Consider the following 24368-nt stretch of genomic DNA (forward strand, 5'->3'; position numbering starts at 1 on the left):
ACTAATGGTACCATTCTGAGCAGCCATGATTAATCATATATCTGGTTATGAGGTTTAATATGTTAAACCTGTTAACAGTACACTATCCAGTATATGGTTCATACAGTTTACTGTCCAATACAGACAATGGATATGGATATGAGTGCAGTTCTTTTCATAAACAATCTTTCGCATTAGCTATGGGGAAAAGAATAAAATGTTTAGGAAGAAATATGAAGATACTATTTTTATGTGAATTTAAAATTCTTACGGTGATAAGGAACCGTTATGTCGTCTGCCGGCAGCACCAGGAAGTAAAATACATGATGCTTATTCTGCGGATAAAATCAATAAAAATGACGCCTCGTGAAAACAGCTTCCACTATCCAAAGAAATACTTACTCACCAATCCCCCAAAGAGAGTAAAAAAAAAAACCCCATAAAAACAAATAAACAAAGAATACCCCCAACATAATAACAAAAAAACAACAACCCCACATTAACAATGAATGAATGAATGTTTAACGACACCCCAGCACGAAAAATGCATCGGCTATTGGGTGTCAAACTATGGTAATGGAAACAAACAAGGTGATGATCAACATCAACAGAAAAATTCAAGATATAAATAAAAACAGTGTAAAGAACTGTGCAAAAATACCAATACAAATATCACAGATAAGATACTGACTTTTACTCTAAACTTCAATTTGTGCTGTATTGGCCATTCTCAAAGAGAATGTTACACCCCTGCACCACGGTGAGGTTACAGCACGCGCAGGGGCCACATTAACAAACAGACACATAAAACCACTAAAACAAACATTTACAATATAGTGTGGCAGATAACAATTTGTTTTGCACTTTTGGTCGAAAGCATGAAACTTTGCCCATTACAAGCATTTAAAGATATGGACCCAAGTCAGCAATGCCCCCTGGTGGCCAGGGAGGATCTACAAATGTCTCCCTCCCCCTTTTAGTGCGAACCGTGTACCTACCTAGTCCGGGTGCCGAGGGGTCATACCCTGCACCGAGAGTTAAAGTTTTTTTCTTTGGTGATTTTGGTAGACTGGGTGGTAGTCTTCAATTTCCAGGTGGATGACCGCTCGTCACCCTTGAGCAATTCTTTGGATTAACCCTTGTCTGCTGAAAGCGCAACATCAAAAATTGGCATAAAAATGGGGGTAAGGAACACAAAAAGTCCTCTAGAACCATTGTTATAGAAGATAATAGATCCCTTGTGGGTCTTGGGGGGCTCTTTATAATGATAGGTGTTATATGCAAATGAGTTCAATAATTAGGTCAACAGAGGTCAAAAGGTCACACATTTTTGGCCTTGCCCAAAATCTCGAATACTGTTATAAACACCCTTACGTAGGCCAAGAACAAACCTAAATTGTCTCTTTTACACCTGAATCTGTTTGATTAGACATCCTGCTATGATTTTGACCAACCTATGTTCAAATATATTGCATAATGACCGCCCTGTAGGAAACGAAAGACAACCTATGTCAAAAAAGTGCTAAAATAGCTATTTTTGACAGCAAAAGGGAAAATGCCCACAGTAATGCAGCCAGTCAACCTAGAATAACAAATGACCCCCTTCAAATACTTGCATTGGGGAACTCAGACATGTTCATCCCAAATTTTGACATTGAAGATCACATTTTCAAGGTCAAAGGTCAAACAAGTAAACAGTTAGATGCATAGGAAAGATAGTTGTCGTGGTAAATTGAGTCAATAAAATCAGGCAATTGAAGACTACCACCCAGTCTACCAAAATCACCAAAGAAAAAAACTTTAACTCTGATTGCAGGGTATGGCCTAACCCTATTTGTGGACCATAAGTATTAGCCCGAGTCCTCTGCCGTTCGAAAGCTAAACGGACGTTTGGACTGTTATGATCGCTCTCTGTCGTCAGAGATGACTGTTCAGCGAAAACACGTAGTTTCTGCCTACCACCTGGAAGCCAAACATTCCCGCTCTAGTATAATAACCATGGGTTTCACGTTAAATACCATTACATTGAGTTGGAAGTTTGCTTTGTTTAACGACACCACTAGAACACATTGATTAATTAATCATCGGCTACTGGATGTCAAACATTTCATAATTCTGACTCGTAGTCATCAGAGGAAACTCCCTACATTTTTCCTAATGCAGCAAGGGATCTTTTATAAGTACTTTACCACATACAGGAAAGCACATATCGCGGCCTTTGTTCAGTTGCAGTGCTCTGGTTGGAAGGAGAAAACCCCCCACAATCAACTGAATGGATCCACCGAGGTGGTTCGATCCTGCGAAGGGGCGGGACGTAGCGCAGTGGTAAAGCGCTCGCCTGATGCGCGGTCGGTCTAGGATCGATCCCCGTTAGTGGGCCCATTGGGCTATTTCTAGGTCCAGCTAGTGCACCACTACTGGTATATCAAAGGCTGTGGTATGTGCTATCCTGTCTGTGGGATGGTGCAGACAAAATATCCCTTGCTGCTAATCGAAAAAGAGTAGCCCATGAAGTGGCGACAACGGGTTTCCTCTCTCAATATCTGTGTGGTCCTTAACCATATGTCCGACACCATATAACCGTAAATAAAATGTGTTGAGTGCGTCGATATATAAAACATTTCCTTCCTGCCGATCCTGCGACGAAAGCACCTCAAGCGACTGAGTTAATCCCGCCCAAAATATTAATATATTCAAACTCAAATTTAAATACGTTTGCCCTGGCTACGTCCAATAATGATCCAGACATATCTATGCCGACAGCATCTTCCGATTCATTCAGCGACGTTTTGTCCGAGACAGAATGGAAATAGAACAAACGGGAGTATTTTTACAAACACGAGCGATTCACAAGCACCGAAATTCGATAATCTAAACATGCCAAACAAACGGCCAGTTATTATTTCAAGTTCTCATTCTCCGATTAAAAAAACACCAACCCTCGGTTGGCTTAATGATTTCGTGTCCTAAACAAACCAGCGTCGTTGACTTCTCGTTCAATTAATCGGAAACTGTAGAGAAACTGCCAACAATGGGACAGTGCGCCTTTAAATCGTTGTCAGGGTTACTGGGTGTAGGCTCGTTTACTTACGTGTCGATCGCAACTAGCTGGCACTGGAAATTTTTGCCGAGTGATCTCGAGCAGGTAGTTAACTAAAGCGATGGGTTTTTAACAGGGAACAGACTAGCACGCTCTGTTATAAAACAGGAATCTGGTACTGAATGCGACTCTATTTGTACACAGCGTATTTATAAGAACATTAAATTTTTTTAATTCCCAAACTGTTTATACAAATTACACACATAGAACACTGGGGTAGCCTGGATTTTTTATTGGGGGTGGGGTGAGGGATCTATTGGCAACCTACACTATGTGTGTATCTACGATTTTATAAAAGTCAATACATCGTCCTTCGTGATACCCCCCCCCCCCCCCCCCCCCTCCCGCTACCTCACTGACTTAGGATCGATTAATTATGAATTAATTTCTTAAGGAATAAATGTAAAAATAGCAAAATAATGCACATAATGCAAACTTGTAACAAATAAAGTTTGTTTTGTTTAACGACACCACTCACTTGCAGGAAGACAAAACTTTATTTACACTCGGGGCGTTGCACAACGGCATAGGAGGAATATATATATATATAAACATTTTGTGTTATACACGTGACAATATGGCAGTAAATACATTAATTACAATACATACACACACACACACATAGAATCACTCATATCAATATATTATGTAATAATACATATATTTAATACAGATATACGGGTATCCATGTACTTATAAACGAATAGTTTGTTAAACGTATATATGGTGCAATATATATTGTAATATTTTATTAAATATTTTTGGTTTTGATGGTGTTTGTAGTCAAGAGCGTTTGAATTCATTATTTATTATATTTACGAAACATGCTAATTTCTTTGGGATACTAATTCGTTTATTCGCCATCAGTTCTCTAAATTTATAAGTACTTGGTCGCGTACAATAATATGGGTGTAGAAACTGGACTCTTGAATTGTGAAAAAAAGGCAAATGAAAAGATAATGGAACTCATCGCCAATGTCCATTACATTACATAATGTATAAATTCTATCTTCTATGAGTATGTTATTCCAGCGTCCAGTTTCAACGGGTAGGTAATGGTTAGACGTTCTAAATGTTGTCCACAGTTTTTCTGGTAGTTTATTAATATAGCTTTCGAAAAACAGTTGTTCTTTGTATAATCGGTAAGTGTTGCCTCTCCATGATTAGCACTTTAAGACGTAAATTCATTATATAACATTTAGTGAAATATCTTAAAATATCAGTGAAATAAAAGTGTTAGCAGTCACTCAGTGACGATAACACATTTTAGAGTGAAAATTTCACTGTTTCACTCTAAAATGTGTTATCTTCACTGTAAGAAAGTCGGAACTATTTTGCTGCTGGCATTTTAAAAATAAAGGTAAATTGCGAAACGTTATATAATGAATAGAACATTCATGTTTTTTGTCAAATATGATTTATATCTCATCTCGTGAAGTTTGCAATCATATCATTACGTCGCACAAGCGCGACTCGTGAGATATGACTGCAAACTTCACTCAATGAGACATAAATCATATTTGACAAAAAACATGAAATGTCCTCTATGTATCTAAAATAAAGGAGTGGTGATAACTTTGAGTAAATTCGGCCGACTGTCTGGCACCTCACTCCCCTGCCCCGCCATGTGATTACTCTCTGTGAAGTGGTACTAACAGTGTTATGTACACTCCTCTAATATCTTATTTAATTGCTTCTGAATAAACGAGTTAAACATTCGGTCAAATCCAATTTCCAATTCTAAATTTGACATCAGACCTTTCAAACTGCAAAGTGGAACAATGCTCACTATACGACACAATCCAATTTTTACACTGACAGAAAGACGTCTCGTTCGATAAGTGTGACGGAGTTTGTTAATTTGTGATTTTAGACAACAGGGAAGGTCGTTAATGGATATGTCAGTGACCTCGTATTAAGCGATAGACGCACAGCGACTTTGCATTGAAAACTGACCTACATGTGCAATGGTTAAACGATTAGTATAGGTAGTACTAAACCAAATAACTTCCGGTTGGTTCAAAGTTCGAGGTGCACCCAACGTTTGATAGAACATTTAGCACCACAGGTCCTGTGAAAAGTGATCAATGTGAGTGTGTTTGTTGTAAAATAAAATCTGAGCAACAAATGTTGCAATCTAGTACCAGTGTGTTAAGTAGCCTTGTTTGACACATGTGTGGTGTACTGTAAACTGTTTTTATTAACATGTGCGGAACTAGTGTAGTCATAGATGATACCGGTTACCTCTAAAATGAGCAGCTTCGCCCTCAATGTTTCCTGATTCACTTTAAGAGTGAATGGTGGTAGTATTTATATCCGTGGTGTATATGTCGACTAATACGCTGCAGGTAGGAGTTTTAGTCACATGTTACTATTGTCGTCTATGGGATTTCATTTGGTGGCATACACCCTATTATGTTGCTGACCTTAGTTATTAGTATCGACTGTTACAGCTTTTGTACTGCTACGATAAAGACAAAGTTGAAGTTAAAGTTTTTTTTTTTTTTAACGTCACCGCTAGAGCACATTCATTTATTAATCATCATCTGTTGCTTGTCAAACGTGGTAATTTTGACATATATTTTTAGAGAAGAAACCCGTTACATTTTTTCCATTAGTAGCAGGGGATCTTTTATATGCACCATCCAACAGACGGGATAGCACATACCACGGCCTTTGAAATACCAGTCGTGGTGTACTGGCTGGAACGAGAAATAGCCCAAGCAGAGAGAGAATGGGAGAGAGCAACAACATAGACTTAATCTTATATGCTTTTTTACACGCCCCAAATACTAGAGGCATGGTGTTTATTTTAAAACACGTTTTAATCTTTATACAAATAATTTTCGAACTGAATAGAGAGCAGCTGTTAAAACACGACAGCAACTTGTTCACACTGCCTACCAGGTACGTGACAGAAGCTTCATTTGAAAATGTTATGCAAGACCGGTGACACCAGGGACTTGAAGTGGACATTGACGGTACAGCTATCGCCAAACACATTCGATGATTATACATCTAGGTTGATATTCTAGATAAAAATGCAGTTCACAGATTATGTTTGAAATTATCTTTTATATGTACAAAGTCGAGCCCGCCTCAAGGCAAATAAACACAAGGAAAAGGTGTACCTTGAATTGCTGTGTAACAAGAAACAAGTGTTCACTGCATTATTAAAGGGACATTCCTGAGTTTGCTGCAATTTGTAAGATGTTATCGACTAACAGAGACTTTTTAACGAATGTAATTACATATCAAATATATTTTTCTGCATAAAACATTAGTGGCTGTATATTAAACGTGTTTCTGATCGTTCCAATATTTGTACTGGGTTAAATTTCATTTTATTTCCTAAAATATAATTTTTTCGTATGTATGAAATTATTTGATGACAAAATCCAGTTTGGGATTCTTACAAATATTAAGACGACCAGAAACACATTGAATATTCTAAACAAGAAAACATATTTAATATGCAAGTTTAATCGTAGCAATATATGATTAGTCGGAAACATCTTACACTATAGCAAACTCAGGAATGTCCCTTTAAGTGTAAGAGTAGCTATCGAAATGTTTGATGATAGTTATAGAGAAGACATAGTGTGACCAGAGGCTGCTAATATAAAGTATTCGTCACCATGTACACACGAGAAAACACACACGTGCATATTTCTTCAAGCTGTTGATGCAACAAAGCATTACAAAAGAATACAGATTAGAACATTAGACACACTCGCCAGCAGAATGAGATATGCATTGCTTTTATAACAGAAAGTCCTATACAAATTTGTACCTCGATGCAATTGCTATTGCATTATCACTGAACAATGCCAAATGCAGTGCATGGTCAGTATGTCTTGCTCTGACTAGTTGTGCGCTGTGTGCAATCTCAAACTGTTGAGCAACAGATAGTTTGAACAATGTACTAACATCAATATCACCAAGGAAGAGCAGAGGGTATTGTAAGCAGAGCCAAAAAGGTTGTGGTCACACAAAAGGCAGAGGAATAGAAAATAATTCATCAACACAGGATGCACTAGTCCAACGTCTTGTTCTTGGTGTGGGGTACCAAGCAGACTTTGGCATTGTTGAAAAGAAGGACTGTTGAGTGGAATGGTGAAATGGACGAGATTAACAAGCTGCATAGGACAGTGCAGATACATACAAACACAGTAACACACAAACCTGCAAGTCTGGTGGGTGTCGTCATGAACAGGAAATGGGCCTGATACCGACATTCACACAAGGTCTGCTAAATAAAATGTAATATTGGAATCATTAATCAATAATCGTATTTGAAAGAGTCTTACTGAACTAATTTTAAATTACCTTTTTTATTTATAACAGATTACTACAGATTAATCGATCCCGTATATAATCTACATAATTACATTTAACTCGATAATACCAAATTTGTAATGTGATGGCACTCAGTGCAAACTGTCACTTCCCCAAGAATCCATGGTAAAAGTAAAGAAAACACTGCTTCAAGTATTCACCAAATCAGCAGCCGAGTCTTTGTCTTCAAAGATTTATTGGAAAAACAATTAGCGCAAAATATATACCCGAAAAACTGAAGTGAGCTGTTAGTCAACCTCTATAGATTTTGGAATAAAATTAATACATTTTACTGGTAAATGAATTATTTTATTGTATTGTTTTATGTAGTGTAAGGTATATTCTTCATATTTTAAAAGAACAATTAATTAATAAAAAAAATTGGTGGGGAGCCACCATTAACAACTTTGATAAAACCTTCTTAAGACTTTATATAAATGTCATCTGAGGTCAATGTTCTAATTATGTCTTTAACTGATTCATAAAAAAAAGAAGTTAACCATAAAATGACAATACAATATTATTTAGGGTTATTTTGATCATGTTTTTATATAGGGAAATTGCCAGGTTATATTGAGAATGCCTCCAATCTTAAAATTAATCTTTATGATGTGTAGTATGTTTGTGCCAAGTTTCATGTTTTGTTTAGGTTTTTTTTATCAAAATGGGCACAATTCATTCATATATCCTCTGGACTACAACAACAAAAACTAAATTAAATAACAACAACAACAAAATAATAATAATAAAAGCCAAACAAACAAATGATCATGATTCAATGTACTGTATTTGCATTGGATTTCTTTGATGTTAAAAACTAGTAAAAGATATTTCACGTCATAATATGCCAAATGTGTTACGCATGGCGGTCATCTTGGATGTTTTTTCAGTTTGTGGGCGCCAGGGGAAATATCCAGCTTGGCAGTATAATCTTTAATCATTTAGAACATGTTAAACATTATGTATGCCAATTTTGGTGCTCTCACCACAAGTCACAATTTGTTTCACGTATCTGCTCCACTATTTAGTACACGTTTTGTGTGCTAGCTTACATATATAGTTTGGTCTGTCTTAGCTAGCTGTTTGCTTGAGGTATTTTAACTGGGGGATTCCCCTAGGGTTCAAATATGCTAACCGTGAGCACGAATAATAGTAATCTCTTTTAAAAAAACCCACCCCTTTAATATGTTATTTCGTCCCCAATATGTGTATAACTAGAACGTATTTATAGATTATAATTATGATACATATTCATCATTTCACATGTCGTAAACTCTGTGGACGACTCGTTTACGTGTATTGCAGTATTGGAACTTTTTAAAATTATATCTATATTTGATGCGTCTATTGATTTAATATTTAATTTTGTGGTATGCATTTCATGATTTCAACTCTCTCCTTGCCGGCCAGTAACATTGGTGGGGTTAACTGACATACCGAGATAGCTGATAACGGACGTGATGTTAACTGATTCATTATGGCTGGGTGGGGTTAACCGACATACCGAGATAGCTGATAACGGACGTCGTGTTAACTGATTCATTATGTCTGGGTGGCGTTAACGGACATACCGAGATAGCTGATAATGGACGTGGTGTTAACTCATTCATTTTGGCTGGGTGGGGTTAACTGACAAACCGAGATAGCTGATAACGGACGTGATGTTAACTGATTCATTATGGCTGGGTGGGGTTAACTGACAAACCGAGATAGCTGATAACGGACGTGACGTTACTGATTCATTATGGCTGGGTGGGGTTAACCGTCATACCGAGATAGCTGATAACGGACGTGGTGTTAACTGATTCATTATGACTGGGTGGGGTTAACCGACATACCGAGATAGCTGATAACGGACGTGGTGTTAACTGATTCATTATGACTGGGTGGGGTTAACTGACATACCGAGATAGCTGATAACGGACGTGATGTTAACTGATTCATTATGGCTAGGTGGGGTTAACTGACAAACCGAGATAGCTGATAACGGACGTGACGTTACTGATTCATTATGGCTGGGTGGGGTTAACCGACATACCGAGATAGCTGATAACTGACGTGATGTTAACTGATTCATTATGGCTTCCAGCGCTGTTATACTGGAAATAAAAGACGACTTTTCTACCTGCGATATATGTTTGGAGTAATTTAATGATGACAATAGACGTCCGCAAATCCTTCTGATCCTATCCAGACGTCAAGCAATCCTACCTAGACGTCCGATAATCCTACCCAGACGTCCGATAATCCTACCCAGATGTTCGATAACGTCCGACAATCCTATCCAGACGTCATATAATCCTACCCAGACGACAAATAATCCTATCCAGACGTCCGGTAACGTCCTATAATCCTACCCAGACGCCCGATAACGTCTTATAATGCTACCCAGATGTCCGGTAACGTCCTATAATCCCATCCAGATGTCCTATAATCTTATCCAGACGACAAATAATTTTACCCATCCGACCGATAATCCTATCCAGACGACCAATAATCCTATCCAGTCGTTCTGTAATCCTATAGTCCGCAAATCCTTCTGATCCTATCCAGACGTCAAACAATCCTACCCAGACGTCCGGTAACATCCGATAATCCTACCCAGACATCCGGTAACGTCCTATAATCCTACCCAAACGTCAGGTAACGTCCTATAATGCTACCAAGATGTCCGGTAACGTCCTATAATCCTACCCAGATGTCCTATAATCCTATCCAGACGTCCGATAATCTACCCAGACGTCCAATAATCCTATCCAGATGACCAGTTTTCCTATCCAGATGTCCGATAATCTTATCCAGACGACCGATAATCCTATCTAGACGTTCTATAATCCTACCCACATGACCGATAATCCTATCCAGACGACCGATAATCTTATCCAGACGTTCTATAATTCTATCCACACGACCGGTAATCCTATCCAGACATCCTATAATCCTATCCACACGACCGATAATCCTATCCACACGACCGATAATCATATGCAGACGTCCTATAATCCTACCCAGACGTCCGATAATCGTATGCAGACGTCCTATAATCGTACCTAGTCGTCAAATAGTCCTGTCCGGACGTCCTATAATCCTACACGGACGTCCTATAATCCTACCCATACGCCAAATAATCATATTCAAACGTCCTACAATCCTACCCAGACATCCTATAATCCTACCCAGACGTTCGATAATACTATGTAGACGTCCGATTATCCAATCCAGACAACACATACCACAACCCTTGATATACCAGTCGTGAGGCACTGGTTCGGACGGGAAAAATTCATTCCACTCATTCGATCCTTTGAGCCAAGCATCTTGGGCGAGTGCTCTATCTAGTGACTGTTAAAAAGTTTATATTGTTTAACAACGCCACTACAGCACATTGATTTATTAATCATCGACTGCTGGATGATTGTTGTTGAACTTGGTTGGGCGAGGGGTGCGGGGGTGAGGGTGTAGCTCAGTGGTAAAGCGCTCCCCTGATGCGCTGTCGGTGGGCCCATTTGGCTATTTCTCGTTCCAGCCACTGAACCACGGCTGGTATATGAAAGGTCGTGATACGTGTATGTGCTATTCTATCTGTGGTATCCCTTGCTACTAACTGAAAAATATAGTGGGTTTCCTCTCTAAGATTATATGTCGATGATTAGTAGATCAATATGCTCTAGTGGTGTGGTTAAACACACAAACTTTAATTTTACTTTCTGACTGGCCCAGATGTATATTTGTAAACTCAAACTGAAGTTTATCTACACACAGTGAATTGTCCTGGTTACAATGTAAACACTTTTGTTTTCGTTCTTCTAACTTGTTTGTTTAGTACCGTATTTAGAATTAGCTTTTCTCTATCTTGTCAGTCAACATAAACAAATCCAAAACGCCTTCATTAAATGTACTAGTATTTGTTTTTGTCTTAATCTAAATTAAACGATTGTGTAATTCTGACAGATAGTAGTAGTTCATAATCCATGTCATGTACACGATATTGTGAGCCTGTATGTTTACATGAGACTGTCTGTACAGTGTGTACTTTACCCACAACAAACAAATAATAACGATCTAAAGTTTGTTTTATTTAACGACGCCACTAGAGCACATTGATTTTTAATCTTATCATCGGCTATTGGACGTCAAACATATGGTCATTCTGACACTGTTTTTAGAGGAAACCCGCTGTCGCCACATAGGCTACTCTTCTTTACGACAGGCAGCAAGGGATCTTTTATTTGCGCTTCCCACAGGCAGGATAGCACAAACCATGGCCTTTGTTCAACCAGTTATGGATCACTGGTTGGTGCAAGCGGTTTACACCTACCCATTGAGCCTTGCGGAGCACTCACTCAGGGTTTGGAGTCGGTATCTGGATTAAAAATCCCATGCCTCGACTGGGATCCGAACCCAGTACCTACCAGCCTGTAGACCGATGGCCTGCCACAACGCCACCGAGGCCGGTGTGAATAACGATCTTGTCACAATGTAAAACTGGAAGACTGATTACAGGGGAAGTAATTACGGCTGGACTAAAGTCGACAGTAAATTCAACAACTCAGGGTCTACTGTGATATCTCTACCAGACGATATTTTCAGTCTGGTATCGTAACACGCAGGACAAACATCGAACACTGGTGTTAGTGGGCGTAACACGTCGATGTCTGAGATGGTGTGTATCAGTCTGCTGGTACTGACATCGATGACGTGGAGACTGGCGTTGTTGATATCTAACAAAAAAACCACTTTCACAGACAGTTGTGTGTCACGTTTGGAGCTAGTCACAGGAACGTGAGACAGCTTAACTCCACGTGAGAAGACACGCAGACACAGACTGCTGTGATCTTTACAGTGCACCACACCAACACCCCAGGCGTGTTCGTTATAGTAAATCATCCATGTATCATCACAGTACTGTTCATGACAAAGAGCAAAGTATGTTACAGAATATCCTGGTTCCGCTGATTCGTTCACCTTACAGTGGACTTCCGTCTCCCAGAACGCGCATCGCGACACTGAGATTGGCGTCCTGGCTGTAGCTCCCCAAAGTGTGTTCAGTCTGGACGTCTCGTCATGACGAGAGTCACGTGATGCTGTGTTGACTAACTCACCTGATTCCGTGATGTGACATTTCTTCCTGTTGATTTTACCTCCAAACTCGACAGCCGGGACTGTGTGAAAGAGAGTTTACGTGTCTATTACATTATAACGTACACACACGTAATAATATCTTATTATCCACAATATACTGTAAAGGTCACTTGTTAGTTTGTCAGTTTATTATAATGTGCTATTTATAAACGACACCTTCTTATATAAAGTAATAATAATAATAATTTTAGTGTTATATTGGTAGTGGCACGTGTCTGTCAATACATTGTATTAAACACTGTCAATGTACAACCATGTTCACTGTTATTAGTGGACAGGAATACTACACTACACAGTAGGACGAATTTAAAACTAACTTAGGGGCCGTTCATAGTTTTCAACATTTTTATAAGTGTACAAAGAGTACGCTTTTGACACACACACACACACACACACCGTTAAAGTGTACATCCTCAAAATGAAAAATGTTGATCAACATTTTTCACCTACAAAAGAAGTGTACGCTGGCCCGTGGGGGGGGGGGGGGGGGGAGAGAGGTCGTCCGAACTCCCGACCCCCCCCCCCCAGCCTACGTCCCTGCACTGGCTGGAACGAGAAATAGCCCATCGATAGTTTAAGGCAAGCGCTTTACCACTGAGATACGCTCTCCTCCACTGAGGGCTGTGACCCCACCCCCACCCCCATGAATTGTGACCCCCTCCATTCCAGATATCTCTCCTGCGGGACTGTTCAGGTGCACTTGAAATTTGTACTAAATATTCTTCAATCATCTACATGAATAGATCTGAAATTTGAGCACCTCTGAATTCCAAATAGTTTTTAAGAAATGGTCATTTTGCAAACTATGATAGATGTTAACTATTACGAAAAGGGGGTGAGACGTAGCCCAGTGGTAAAGCGTTCGCTTGATGCGCGGTCGGTTTGGAATCGATCACCGTCAGTGGGCCCACTGGGCTATTTGTCACTCAAACCAGTGCACCATGACTCGTACATCAAAGGCCGTAGTATGTGCTATCCTGTCTATGGGATGGTGCACATGAAAGATCCCTTGCTGCTAATCGAATATTCGTTAGATGTTTAGTTGTAAAGTTACGTACATTACATTTTATCCGGACCTGTAGGTGTGAATATACTAAACAAAATATAGCCGATCTTTCCCATTTTTTTGTTCCGCATATCCCTTGAAACACGCAGTACTTTTCCGCCTGTCTCGTATTTACCAGTGTGGGTAGCTATTGCAGTGCAGTTGACTCCTGCGATAGTTCAAATACTAGTATGAAAGGCATATTGTCACAGACCACTGACCTATTTAATGGTCTAACAAAGTATTATCTGTCCATCAATGTTACACGGGAAAAAAATGTAAATTTGGAACATTAACAAAAATCGATTGAAAAGCACTAAAATTTTAAATTACCTTTTTTTTTATAAAGATTATACAATTAATCGACCCGTATTAATTACATAAACATTTAAAATCGTAATACCAAATTTGTTGTGTGGCATCAGTGCAAACTGTACTTCCCCAAAATCCGGAAAAGTTAAAGAAAACACGCTTAAGTATTCACCAAATCACAGCCAGGTCTTTGTTTCAAAGATTTATTGGGAAAAAAATTAGGAAAAATAACCCGAAAAACTGAAGTGAGTGTTAGTCAACCTCATGTTTTTGGAATAAAATTAATACATTTTACGGTAAATAAAATTTTTTATTGATTGTTTTATGTATGAAGGTTTTCTTATATTTTAAAAAACTTAATTTTAAAAAAAATTTTGGGGACCCCATTAACAACGATAAAACCCTTAAACAAAATGTATTGAGGCAATGTTCAAATGTCTTAAGATTCATAAAAAAAAGAAAACCATAAAAGAAATACAAAAAGGGTTATTTTAAAATTTTTAAAGGGAAATTCCAGGTTATTTAGAACCTCCAATTTAAAATTAATCTTTATGGTAATTGTTTTAATTTATGTTTTGTTTAGGTTTTTTTTATAAAAGGGCCAAATTATTCAAATTTGGACACAACAACAAAAACTAAATTAAATAAAAAACAACAACAAAAATAATAAAAAAAAGAAAAAAAAATGACAATAATTATGTATTTGATTGTTTTTTATGAAAAAAGTAAAAGAATTTCCTCTAATATCCAAATGTGGGATGGGGTAATTTATGTTTTTTAGTTTTCCCAGGGGAAATCCATTCTATAATCTTTAACAAAACAAAACATTAGTACCAATTTTTGCCCAACAAGACAATGGTTTCAGTACTGTATATTTGAATTTTGGTGCAAACTTAAATATAGTTTGGCTGTTTAGTGCTGTTTCTTGAGGTTTTTAATGGGGGCCCCAGGATAGCTGATAATGGACGTGGTGTTAACTCATTCCCATTTTGGCTGGGTGGGGTTAACTGACAAACCGAGATAGCTGATAACGGACGTGATGTTAACTGTTCATTAATGGCTGGGTGGGGTTAACTGACAAACCGAGATAGCTGATAACGGACGTGACGTTACTGATTCATTATGGCTGGTGGGGTTAACCGTCATACCGAGATAGCTGATAACGGACGTGGTGTTAACTGATTCATTATGACTGGGTGGGGTTAACCGACATACCGAGATAGCTGATAACGGACGTGGTGTTACTGATTCATTATGACTGGGTGGGGTTAACTGACATACCGAGATAGCTGATAACGGACGTGATGTTAACTGATTCATTATGGCTAGGTGGGGTTAACTGACAAACCGAGATAGCTGATAACGGACGTGACGTTACTGATTCATTATGGCTGGGTGGGGTTAACCGACATACCGAGATAGCTTGATAACTGACGTGATGTTAACTGATTCATTATGGCTTCCAGCGCTGTTATACTGGAATAAAAGACGACTTTTCTACCTGCGATATATGTTTGGAGTAATTTAATGATGACAATAGACGTCCGCAAATCCTTCTGATCCTATCCAGACGTCAAGCAATCCTACCTAGACGTCCGATAATCCTACCCAGACGTCCGATAATCCTACCCAGATGTTCGATAACGTCCGACAATCCTATCCAGACGTCATATAATCCTACCCAGACGACAAATAATCCTATCCAGACGTCCGGTAACGTCCTATAATCCTACCCAGACGCCCGATAACGTCTTATAATGCTACCCAGATGTCCGGTAACGTCCTATAATCCCATCCAGATGTCCTATAATCTTATCCAGACGACAAATAATTTTACCCATCCGACCGATAATCCTATCCAGACGACCAATAATCCTATCCAGTCGTTCTGTAATCCTATAGTCCGCAAATCCTTCTGATCCTATCCAGACGTCAAACAATCCTACCCAGACGTCCGGTAACATCCGATAATCCTACCCAGACATCCGGTAACGTCCTATAATCCTACCCAAACGTCAGGTAACGTCCTATAATGCTACCAAGATGTCCGGTAACGTCCTATAATCCTACCCAGATGTCCTATAATCCTATCCAGACGTCCGATAATCTACCCAGACGTCCAATAATCCTATCCAGATGACCAGTTTTTCCTATCCAGATGTCCGATAATCTTATCCAGACGACCGATAATCCTATCTAGACGTTCTATAATCCTACCCACATGACCGATAATCCTATCCAGACGACCGATAATCTTATCCAGACGTTCTATAATTCTATCCACACGACCGGTAATCCTATCCAGACATCCTATAATCCTATCCACACGACCGATAATCCTATCCACACGACCGATAATCATATGCAGACGTCCTATAATCCTACCCAGACGTCCGATAATCGTATGCAGACGTCCTATAATCGTACCTAGTCGTCAAATAGTCCTGTCCGGACGTCCTATAATCCTACACGGACGTCCTATAATCCTACCCATACGCCAAATAATCATATCCAAACGTCCTACAATCCTACCCAGACATCCTATAATCCTACCCAGACGTTCGATAATACTATGTAGACGTCCGATTATCCAATCCAGACAACACATACCACAACCCTTGATATACCAGTCGTGAGGCACTGGTTCGGACGGGAAAAAATTCATTCCACTCATTCGATCCTTTGAGCCAAGCATCTTGGGCGAGTGCTCTATCTAGTGACTGTTAAAAAGTTTATATTGTTTAACAACGCCACTACAGCACATTGATTTATTAATCATCGACTGCTGGATGATTGTTGTTGAACTTGGTTGGGCGAGGGGTGCGGGGGTGAGGGTGTAGCTCAGTGGTAAAGCGCTCCCCTGATGCGCGGTCGGTGGGCCCATTTGGCTATTTCTCGTTCCAGCCAGTGAACCACGACTGGTGTATGAACGGCCGTGCTACGTGTATGTGCTATTCTATCTGTGAGATCCCTTGCTACTCACTGAAGAATATAGCGAATTTCCTCTCTAAGATTATATGTCAAAATTTACTAAATATTTGACACCCTATGGTAATCATTAATAAATCAATATTCTCTACTGGTGTCGTTAAACACACAAACTTTAATTTTACTTTCTGACTGGCCCTAATGGATGTTTGTAAACTCGAACTGAAGTTTATCTACACAGAGTGAATTGTCCAGGTTATAATGTAAACACTTTTGTTTTCTTTCTTCCATCTTGTTTATTTAGTATTTTAGAATTAGCTTTTCTCTTTCTTGTCGAGGGCGGAACAAATAGCCAAAAGGCCAGTGCTCATTAGATGTACGGTATTTGTTTTTTTTCTTAATCTAAATTAAACGATTGTGTAATTCTGACAGATAGTAGTAGTCGATCCCCGTCAGTGGGCCCATTGGGCCTGTATTTCTCGCTCCAGCAAGTGCACTGATATATCAAAAACCATAATATGTATCTACCCTGTCTGTTTAACGGTTGGTGCATATAAAAGATCATTTGGCTGTTAATCGAAAAGAGTCATTCACATCAAGAGGCGACAGCGGGTTTCCTAGATCTCAATATCTGTGTGGTCAGCAACCATATGTCAGACGCCATATAACCATAAATAAAACATTTTTTTCTTTCAGTTCTCTTTCTTGTGGTCAATATAAACAAGTGGTTTACACCTATATTAAATGTATTTGTTTGTGTGTATTAAATTTAATTTAAGTCGGTACTGGATTCTGAAAAATATATGTCCTCGACTGGGATCCGAACCCAGTACCTACGCCTGTAGACCGATGGCCTGCCACAACGCCACCGAGGCCGGTGTGAATAACGACACAATGTAAAACTGGAAGACTGATTACAGGGGAGATAACTACGGCTGGACTAAAGTCGACAGCACATTCAACAACTCGGTATTTACTGTGAGGTCTCTACCAGACGATATTTTCATTCTGATATCGTACCACGTCGCAGGCCACATATCGAACACTGGTGTCAGCGGGCGTGACACGTCGATGTCTGACATGGTGTGTATCAGTCTGCTGGTGCTGACGTCGATGACGTGGAGACTGGCGTTGTTGCTATCTAACAACAAACCAACTTTCAGAGACAGTTGTGTGTCAGGTTCAGAGCTAGTCACAGGAACGTGAGGCAGGTCAACTCCACGTGAGAAGACACACAGACACAGACTGTCATGATCTTTACAGTGCACCACACCAACACCCCAGGCGTGTACGTTATAGTAAATCATGCATGTATCATCACAGTACTGTTCATGACAAAGAGCAAAGTATGTTACAGAATATCCTGGTTCCGCTGATTCGTTCACTTTACAGCGGACTTCCGTCTCCCAGAACGCGCATCTCGACACTGAGATTGGCGTCCTGGCTGTAGCTCCCCAAAGTTCCTTCAGTGTGGACGTCTCGTCATGACGAGAGTCACGTGATGCTGTGTTGACTAACTTACCTGATTCCGTGATGTGACATTTCTTCCTGTTGATTTTACCTCCAAACTCGACAGCCGGGACTGTGTGAAAGAGAGTTTACGTGTCTATTACATTATAACGTACACACACGTAATAATATCTTATTATCCACAATATACTGTAAAGGTCACTTGTTAGTTTGTCAGTTTATTATAATGTGCTTTTTATAAACGACACCTTCTTATATAAAGTAATAATAATAATAATTTTAGTGTTATATTGGTAGTGGCACGTGTCTGTCAATACACTGTATTAAACACTGTCAATGTACAACTATGTTCACTGTTATTAGTGGACAGGAATACTACACTACACAGTAGGACGAATTTAAAACTAACTTAGGGGCCGTTCATAGTTTTCAACATTTTCATAAGTGTACAAAGAGTACGCTTTTGACACACACACACACACACACACACACACACACACACCGTTAAAGTGTACATCCTCAAAATGAAAAATGTTGATCGACATTTTTCACCTACAAAAGAAGTGTATGCTGGCCCGTGGGGGGGGGGGGGAGGTCGTCCGAACCCCCGAACCCCCCCCCCCCAGCCTACGTCCCTGCACTGGCTGGAACGAGAAATAGCCCATCGATAGTTTAAGGCAAGCGCTTTACCACTGAGATACGCTCTCCTCCACTGAGGGCTGTGACCCCACCCCCACCCCCATGAATTGTGACCCCCTCCATTCCAGATATCTCTCCTGCGGGACTGTTCAGGTGCACTTGAAATTTGTACTAAATATTCTTCAATCATCTACATGAATAGATCTGAAATTTGAGCACCTCTGAATTCCAAATAGTTTTTAAGAAATGGTCATTTTGCAAACTATGATAGATGTTAACTATTACGAAAAGGGGGTGAGACGTAGCCCAGTGGTAAAGCGTTCGCTTGATGCGCGGTCGGTTTGGAATCGATCACCGTCAGTGGGCCCACTGGGCTATTTCTCACTCAAACCAGTGCACCATGACTGGCACATCAAAGGCCGTGGTATGTGCTATCCTGTCTATGGGATGGTGCACATGAAAGATCCCTTGCTGCTAATCGAATATTCGTTAGATTTTTAGTTGTAAAGTTACGTACATTACATTTTATCCGGACCTGTAGGTATGAATATACTAAACAAAATATAGCCGATCGTTCCCATTTATTTGTTCCGCATTTCCTTTGAAACACGCAGTATTTTTCCGCCTGTCTCGTATTTACCAGTGTGGGTAGCTATTGCGGTACAGTTGACTTCTGCGATAGTTCAAATACTAGTATGAAAGTATTGCAGTAGTATTCTGAATTTTTATATCATTTGATAACAATACTATGAATAAATTTTCCACAAAAAAAAACCCCATATCTGTACAGTTTATCACTTAGCACGTAGCATAGTTAGGCCAAACAAAATACTAGTTGTGCTTCCGATTACCCTACCGTCCCTAGAAAAACCGTGCGGCCATAACGTAGCATAGTTAGGCCAAACAAAATACTAGTTGTGCTTCCGATTACCCGACCGTCCCTAGAAAACCCGTGCTGCCATAACGCAGCATAGTTAGGCCAAACAAAATAATAGTTGTGCTTCCGATTACCCGACCGTCCCTAGAAAACCCGTGCTGCCATAACGTAGCATAGTTAGGCCAAACAAAATAATAGTTGTGCTTCCGATTACCCGACCGTCCCTAGAAACCCCGTGCGGCCATAACGTTTTTAAAAAAAATCACACCCCCCAAAATATACCGACCGACCGAGTCCAAACTGATATCACCCACTAGTGGATTAAAAAACAAAAACATTTGTACAATATTTAATTGCGAATTAAATTGCGTTCGGTTTGACATTTATCACAGCCGTGTTTTGAGATTCCAGAAAATACCGAACCAGAAAGTACAAATTTCTACGAGCAATATGTTTGTCGACTAGTACCGTTACGTACTCTGTGAAATAAAACATGTATTACAGTTTGAGCCTTAAATGAAGGCATACTCTATATCATTAAGTTTTTTGCCAATTTTACAACAAAATAAATGCATAAAAACCGAATACTTTGTGTGACCTAAAGTTGAAAACATTGACAGCATGTCGGTGCTTACATGAAACATGCTTGCTTATTCGTGCGACAATCTGTTTTCTTTGTGTGTATTGTAGTGTTAATTTGTTTAAACTTTTATTTATTGTTGGCTGTCAAACTAGACATAGAGATATCAGATTACATTTAAAGACTGTTTGTTTTCCATGGTGTTTGTAAGTGTCGGTAATTGTTGGCATGCTTCCATCAGATCACTGTTCAAGCACATCTGTCGTGGGCACAACCTCTGACGTCGCCAGAGAGTTCTGTCTATGACAAGTTTTCATTGTGTTTAATTGTTTTGCTTTATATCACAGATACATCTGTATTAATCTTATGGTCAAATTTAACATCTTATATTAATTTTAAAACTATTATATTAAATATAATTAAACTTAAGACAAACCTTGCTCTCTTGATACATACATATTAATATAAAACAGTTCGGTCTTTTAAAAAAAGTTTATACATGCCTACCTTACCCTAACAAAACAACAACCAAAATAAATAAATAAATAAATAAATAAATAAAAATAACCCAAAACGATTTGAGCAGACCTGTCTTCCCTAATGTGTCTGACTTATGTAAACTGAGCCACACATCACATTCTGTTTGGCTCAGTTTGAAAAGCCTTTTTTGGCCGCCCATGTAAATTGCTCTAAACAACTCATTATGTCGACACCAAACAGTGTAATTTAATTTTTGGCTTTCAGTCATTTGGCTTCTTGCTAACATAATCTTCCAAACTCCGCTCACTTCCAACTACCCCCACCAACCTACTGCTGGACTCGGTTACAGGAGCAGCCAGTTGCTGAGCCCAGGCTTGACGTACCTGAACCATTTTTGGATGTTTTGGGGGTTTTTAGATTTTCTTTTTTAACGACGCACTCAACACATTTTATTTACGGTTATATGGCGTCAGACATATGGTTAAGGACCACACAGATTTTGAGAGGAAACCCGCTGTCGCCACTACATGGGCTACTCTTTCCGATTAGCAGCAAGGGATCTTTTATTTGCGCTTCCCACAGGCAGGATAGCACAAACCATGGCCTTTGTTGAACCAGTTATGGATCACTGATCGGTGCAAGTGGTTTACACCTACCCATTGAGCCTTGCGGAGCACTCACTCAGGGTTTGGAGTCGGTATCTGGATTAAAAATCCCATGCCTCGACTGGGATCCGAACCCAGTACCTACCATCCTGTAGACGATGGCCTACCACGACGCCACCGAGGCCGGTGTCCATTTTTGGATAGAGGCACATTAATATTTTAGTTACTCGGCAGGAAAATGCATCATACCTTCTGCAAATCGAATATAAAAAGTGAACGTTTTTAAACAACAAAAAGCCCCCCCCCCCCCTCCCCCCAAACAAAAAAAAAATAAAATAAAATAAAATAAAATAAAATAAAATAAAATAAATAAATAAATAAATAAATAACACCAAAAAAACCCCACCACACACAAAAAAACCCAACACAAACAAACAAAAAAACAAACACAAAATAAAATAAAAATAAAAGAAGATGATTTGTCCTTGTTGATCTGGCATGTGCGACGTCATGTAACACGCAATCGGACGTTAATTCAACAATTTCCTTTCTAACAGATGTCAATTAGATGCCAATCAGTTTAAGGTTTTAGGGGTTTGCAAAGTGTTCACATAAAATACTTACTTGTTATAACATTATTGTTAAAGGAAATTATTCTAAACTGAGAAGCAAAATGTTACACACGAACGACAAGCAATCGACAGTGAACATCATGTTAACTCTGCGAACCATCCAGCAGAAATCGAAACTCACGCAATTATGGGCCACTGACAATAAGTGAATTAGTGTGTGTGTGTGTGTGTGTGTGTGTGTGTGTGTGTGTGTGTGTGTGCGTGTGTGTGTGTGTGTGTGTGTGTCGGTGTGCGTGCGTATGTGTCGGTGTGCGTGCGCGTGCGTGTGTCTGTGTCTGTGTGTGCGCGTGTGTGCCAGAACTGCGGTGATGTATCAAGTTTGATATTTCAAATCTGTGTTTATGTGTCTAATTAGAGTGTATAATTAATTTTACTTACGACATATTTCTCTGTATTGGCCTTCCTGACCATCAATGCCTATGAGTATTTTTCTTGTCAGTTCCTCGTCTAAAATGTAATTTAATCTGATTACGAAAACGACAAATGAAGTAACCAAGAATATTCCCGGTACAAAAATATGAAACAAAACAAGTAAAAAAAGACTAAAACTGGGGGGGTGGGGGGGGGGGGGGGGGGTTGTTATTATTATTTTGTTTAGAGTGGGTGGGTTGTTTGTTACTTGGTGTTTCACATTTTATACAGATATATGTCCATCTTTATTAGCTTATCTACGCATTGGTGTATATATGTATAGTTGTGCATATACCATATACATGATTTAAAATACCCAATGGTGACTTATTTATTAATTAACAATTATGGTATCACTTTCGATTACAATTATGTAAATCAGTGACACATCGCATACTCCAACAGATAAAGCTCTTTACGTCAACCTAAATAAAGTGGATGTAAGTCAATAACACATCCCTTGTTGCAGAAGTTAAATATCTTTACTTCACAAATCTTCTAAATAATGATACTCACTCTGTTCTCTGCAGTGAAAGACCAATCTGTCGTCCTGCAGCTGTCGGCCGTTGATACTGATGGATTTCTGTGAGAGCCCGTGTATTCAGGTTTAAACTGGAGGCATCCAGTAATAAAAGCAGCTGGGTGCAGTCTTCTTTCTACCTTTTGGTGGATTCCTTTAGGCGTCTGAATGTCTGCTGCTACCACTACCTCATGGTCCTCCGTTTTAATTCCCTTTGGAAGCAAGGTAACTTTCAGAACATCAGAGTGATGCATTATGGTCGCATTAGTCAGCTCAATACATGATTTAAAGTCCGACATGTCATACATGATTGCGGATTTCTCTTTGATTTTTTCAATCTGTTTAAATATCATCAGATCGACGTCAGTTTGCTTCATCTTCAAATCAGTCAGTTCTGGACTGTTCATTAGATTATCAGTTTTGTCGTCCAAAACCTGGACCATGTCAACAAATTCCACTTGTCTCGCAAACTGCAGAGCCTATTGACAATGCAGCAGATGTTCTGCTTTGACGCCTTCTGCCTGTTCAACCAACTGAACCTGCTCGACTCTGTCCGCTTTTTGCTTGCCTACATTTCAAACAACATATTCTGTCAGCTGTTGTGTCATTTCCTTAATCTTTGCAACAATTATGTTACCTCGTTCTTCAATATCTCTCACAAGGACTTCCTGTATGTCATCCAACGTTTTGCTTTCATCTACCAGTTTTTGTTTGTGTGTGCTGTATCTTTTTTCTGATGTTTTCAATTCACTTAATTTGTTTCTGAGTAATTCCTTCTTGTCACTGTACACATCCTTAAGGTTGGATATAGCTTGACCTTCGTGGGAGTGAGAAACATGTACACACGAGGAGCAGACGGCAACTAAGCACGTCTTACAGAAGAGATCGAGCTTCATGTTGTCGTGAAGCTTACACATATCTTTCTGTTGAAAGAACTCCTCCTGTGGCATGTTGACAAGTTCAGATAAAAGTACTGTCTTGTGTTGCTTTGTAATGGGGAATTTTTAATGACATGCGGTGCACATGTAACCCAGGCAGTCAAGACAACGAACTGTTGCCTTCGAACTGCTTGGGCAGTCGTGGCACATGATTTCATCAGGGTTGTTTTTTAATTGAATATACTCAACCAAGTTACTCAACACCTTGTTTGGAGGAAACGTCGACTCAACGGAATCATGCACAGGCCATTGCTTTCGGCAGTTTGGACACGACACTCCATGAGGTGATTGTTCCCACAGTGAATCTAAACACTGTGAACAAAACGTGTGAAAGCATGGGAGGATCCGAGGTGTTTTATCTTCGTTATTAAA

At 39.4% G+C, this 24368-nt stretch overlaps 2 protein-coding genes across 2 annotated transcripts; both read right to left on the bottom strand.

Moving 5' to 3' along the window:
• Positions 1 to 17766: 17766 nt before the first annotated feature.
• LOC121370703 lies at positions 17767 to 23501 on the bottom strand. The gene is made up of 4 exons (XM_041496119.1): positions 23199 to 23501; positions 23055 to 23121; positions 22506 to 22574; positions 17767 to 18426 (listed from the first exon to the last, which is right to left on the bottom strand). The coding sequence occupies exons 1-4, from the start codon at positions 23499 to 23501 to the stop codon at positions 17774 to 17776; spliced, it is 1092 nt and encodes a 363-aa protein (XP_041352053.1). The 3' UTR covers positions 17767 to 17773.
• Positions 23502 to 23633: 132 nt separating this feature from the next.
• On the bottom strand, positions 23634 to 24008 carry LOC121370714 (E3 ubiquitin-protein ligase TRIM63-like). Its single transcript, XM_041496130.1, has one exon. It carries the CDS (start codon positions 24006 to 24008, stop codon positions 23634 to 23636), a length of 375 nt encoding a protein of 124 aa, XP_041352064.1.
• Between the last annotated feature and the right edge of the window lie 360 nt (positions 24009 to 24368).

Source organism: Gigantopelta aegis, chromosome 1 (genome assembly GCF_016097555.1).
Source record: "Gigantopelta aegis isolate Gae_Host chromosome 1, Gae_host_genome, whole genome shotgun sequence".
Taxonomy (NCBI): Eukaryota; Metazoa; Mollusca; class Gastropoda; order Neomphalida; family Peltospiridae; genus Gigantopelta; species Gigantopelta aegis.

Excerpts from the sequence above, each read along its gene's own strand:
- LOC121370703 (XM_041496119.1), bottom strand. The coding sequence starts at position 23,501 with ATGGTCCAGGTTTTGGACGACAAAACTGATAATCTAATGAACAGTCCA. Across the intron at positions 23,122-23,198 it reads CTAAAGGAATCCACCAAAAG|AAATCCATCAGTATCAACGG; the intron begins GTAGAAAGAAGA and ends GGGCTCTCACAG. Across the intron at positions 18,427-22,505 it reads CCAATACAGAGAAATATGTC|TCCCGGCTGTCGAGTTTGGA; the intron begins GTAAGTAAAATT and ends TCTTTCACACAG.
- LOC121370714 (XM_041496130.1), bottom strand. The coding sequence starts at position 24,008 with ATGCCACAGGAGGAGTTCTTTCAACAGAAAGATATGTGTAAGCTTCAC.